The sequence below is a fragment of the Sphaeramia orbicularis genome, chromosome 16 (assembly GCF_902148855.1).
Source record: "Sphaeramia orbicularis chromosome 16, fSphaOr1.1, whole genome shotgun sequence".
NCBI lineage: Eukaryota > Metazoa > Chordata > Actinopteri > Kurtiformes > Apogonidae > Sphaeramia > Sphaeramia orbicularis.
The window spans coordinates 31,223,169-31,225,887 of NC_043972.1; the positions used below are offsets into that span (position 1 = coordinate 31,223,169).

Here is a 2,719-nt window from a genome sequence, read left to right on the forward strand (position 1 = left end):
ATGGTATTTTTCTGCTTTCTGCTCTTTGCCATGCTGACAGCTGTGGCTGCCATTCCTCAAGGTAAAAAAAATAAATAAAAAAATATTTGTAAAAGCTTATATTAGCTTTCTATTAATGGCACAATGCTCAAGAATACTTATCAGTGTATGATATATGTTATATTACTCCTTGCTGAGGTCAAGTGCATTATCTTTGTGTGGTTTTTGGGGGTATTACGTTTTAGTTATATAAACACATTTATTTTGTCAGTGTGCAAGCCTATATGATCAACAATGTGTCAACAACTGAACAAGTAAACAAGTCCAAAGAACAGGGAGGTGGACCTTAAACAGATAATTTGATAGATATCGAACAGGGAGTAAAGGGTGTCTCAGATTCAAGGTTGAACGTTGTTTCTCTCTTGTTTTTAGAGTTTTTTCTTTGATTTGGCATTTCTTAAACACCTTCTAGTTAAAGGCTTCTTATTACTAGACATATAACTAATTATTTTCATAATCTCTTTTATATTATCTTAAATTTTCTTTCAATTGTGTTTTTTTTTGGTCCTATGATGTATTATTGTTTTGCTGGTTTTATTGTGCTTATTTTTATCTCATATTGTAGCACTTTCACATTTGTCTATCACAGATGAAAATTACATAATAATAATAATAGTCATCATCATCATCATTATCATCATCATAATACAAATTTCACATTGTATTTTTCTAATTTTTCATGTCTTTTCTAAAGATCTGTCTGGTAAAATGTTCATTTTTCCACAACCAACCAACACGGCTCAAGTGATGTTGACCACATCAATACAGAATTTTAGTGCATTCACAGTCTGTTTCAGGTAATGTTGAATGTGCAGGAAAAAAATACAACAACCTTTTGACCCTCATGCATGATGGTATTAATGTTATTCCAACAGGTCCTTTACAGATCTCCGTCGAGTACACTCCTTTTTCTCTTTGGCCACACCTTCAGTTTTCAATGAAATCCGTATTCTCAAAGAGCCTTGCAGCAGATGTGATGGATTTCTATATTAGGGGTAATAATGTGGAGGTTGCAGGTCAGGGCTACAAACTAAACACATGGCAATCTATCTGTACCACATGGGACTCAGCCTCTGGACTGGTGCAACTGTGGTTAGATGGAAAGCCCTCGAGCCGGAAATTCATCAGTTCTGGCTCAAACATCAGTGGACCCATTGTAATTGTTTTAGGACAGGTACAGTCATGATGTTTCTGACCACTATACTTATGCATATTTTTACCCCACCTACCGAAGCGGAGGCAGGGGGTAATCTTTTTGGTTTGGTTTGTTTGTTTGTTGACACTGTAGCAGCAAAACTATTGGTTGAATTCATACCAAATTGGGTTTATAGATTACCAGTTAGTTATAATGGGCAAAATTTCAAATGTCTATAAAAACATCAATTTTGTTTCAATTTACTTCAAACTTGGCACATATATAGAGGTAATTGATATGCTGACATCACCACATGGTGACATCAATTAGATCCATGCCAAAATAAGCTACAATACGTGCAAGGGGCAGGGTTTGTTATGCCTGGCACCACTTGTTTTTACTTTGATGAGAAAATGAACACATTCGATTCTGTAATGTACAGAGCTGATTACATTAGTCTATTTCTGTCCAAATTAGACTGAACTTTTTTTATTATTTGGCAGACATATTGTACCAATTACCTCATATGCTTCTTTGCAAAAAGTCAAACATTTGCAGAAGTTATTACAAAAATGCAAACATAATATATGCCACATAATTCTATAAATGTACTAATATATTGTGTGTCAACAGGATCAGGATTCTTTCGGTGGGGGATTTGACGCTGCTCAGTCCTTTGTTGGTATGATGTCTGATGTTTACATGTGGGACTACGTTCTCTCGCCCTGTGAGATCCAGCGTTATATGGATGAACGAAACTTCCCCACAGGAAATGTTCTCAACTGGGGGGCACTGGAGTTTGTGACAATGGGGAGAGTCTTGATAGAAAATAAACAGTCTCTATACTGTAAATAAACATGACAAAAAAAAAAAAAAGGGGGGTGGGGGGTGAAGTAATGGTAATACTATGTTTATTCATGTCTGGATCATTCAGAGACTCATTTGTAAAGACGAAATTGCTTTTAATGATGTTTATAATGGTTATTCCTTTTAGATCTGAACTGTTAATAATGTGAATTGTGATTGTCATGTATATCATGTATTGTTATGTTCTGTGTTTTGTGTTGTCCTTCTGTGTGGACCCCAGGAAGATTAGCTTGTCACCTTGGTCGCGGCTAATGGGGACCATTTTAAACATTACACATTAAACAAAACTGACTTCATTTGAAAAATTAGAATGAACTTTTCTTTAGCAATTTGGTAGTTAGTCACTGATTCATACCTGTCAAAAACTTTGTGAATACGTATCTAACATAGAATGAATAACTAAAGGTGATTGTATTTCAGTTTGAAATTAATCCTGTGAAAAGTAAAGGATTTTTATGTTTATGATGTTTATATCATATCAGTGTATTTTTTTGTTCAAGAATTTGACACAATTCAACATCCATGTACATTTTCCAAATAAATCATAGTTGGAATGCGAAAGAAATGTGTTCCATTATTATTATTATTATTATTATTATTATTATTATTATTATTATTATTATTATTATTATATGTCTACCCATACTTTATTTATCTTTGATAGAAGTGAGCCTTCAT

General features: G+C 33.8%; 1 protein-coding gene across 1 annotated transcript; it reads left to right on the plus strand.

Moving 5' to 3' along the window:
- LOC115435779 (mucosal pentraxin-like) lies at positions 1 to 2,029 on the plus strand. Its single transcript, XM_030158394.1, is given in 5 exon segments — positions 1 to 61; positions 734 to 836; positions 915 to 996; positions 998 to 1,213; positions 1,808 to 2,029. Coding segments are annotated over 5 exon segments (684 nt in total).
- Positions 2,030 to 2,719: the final 690 nt, after the last annotated feature.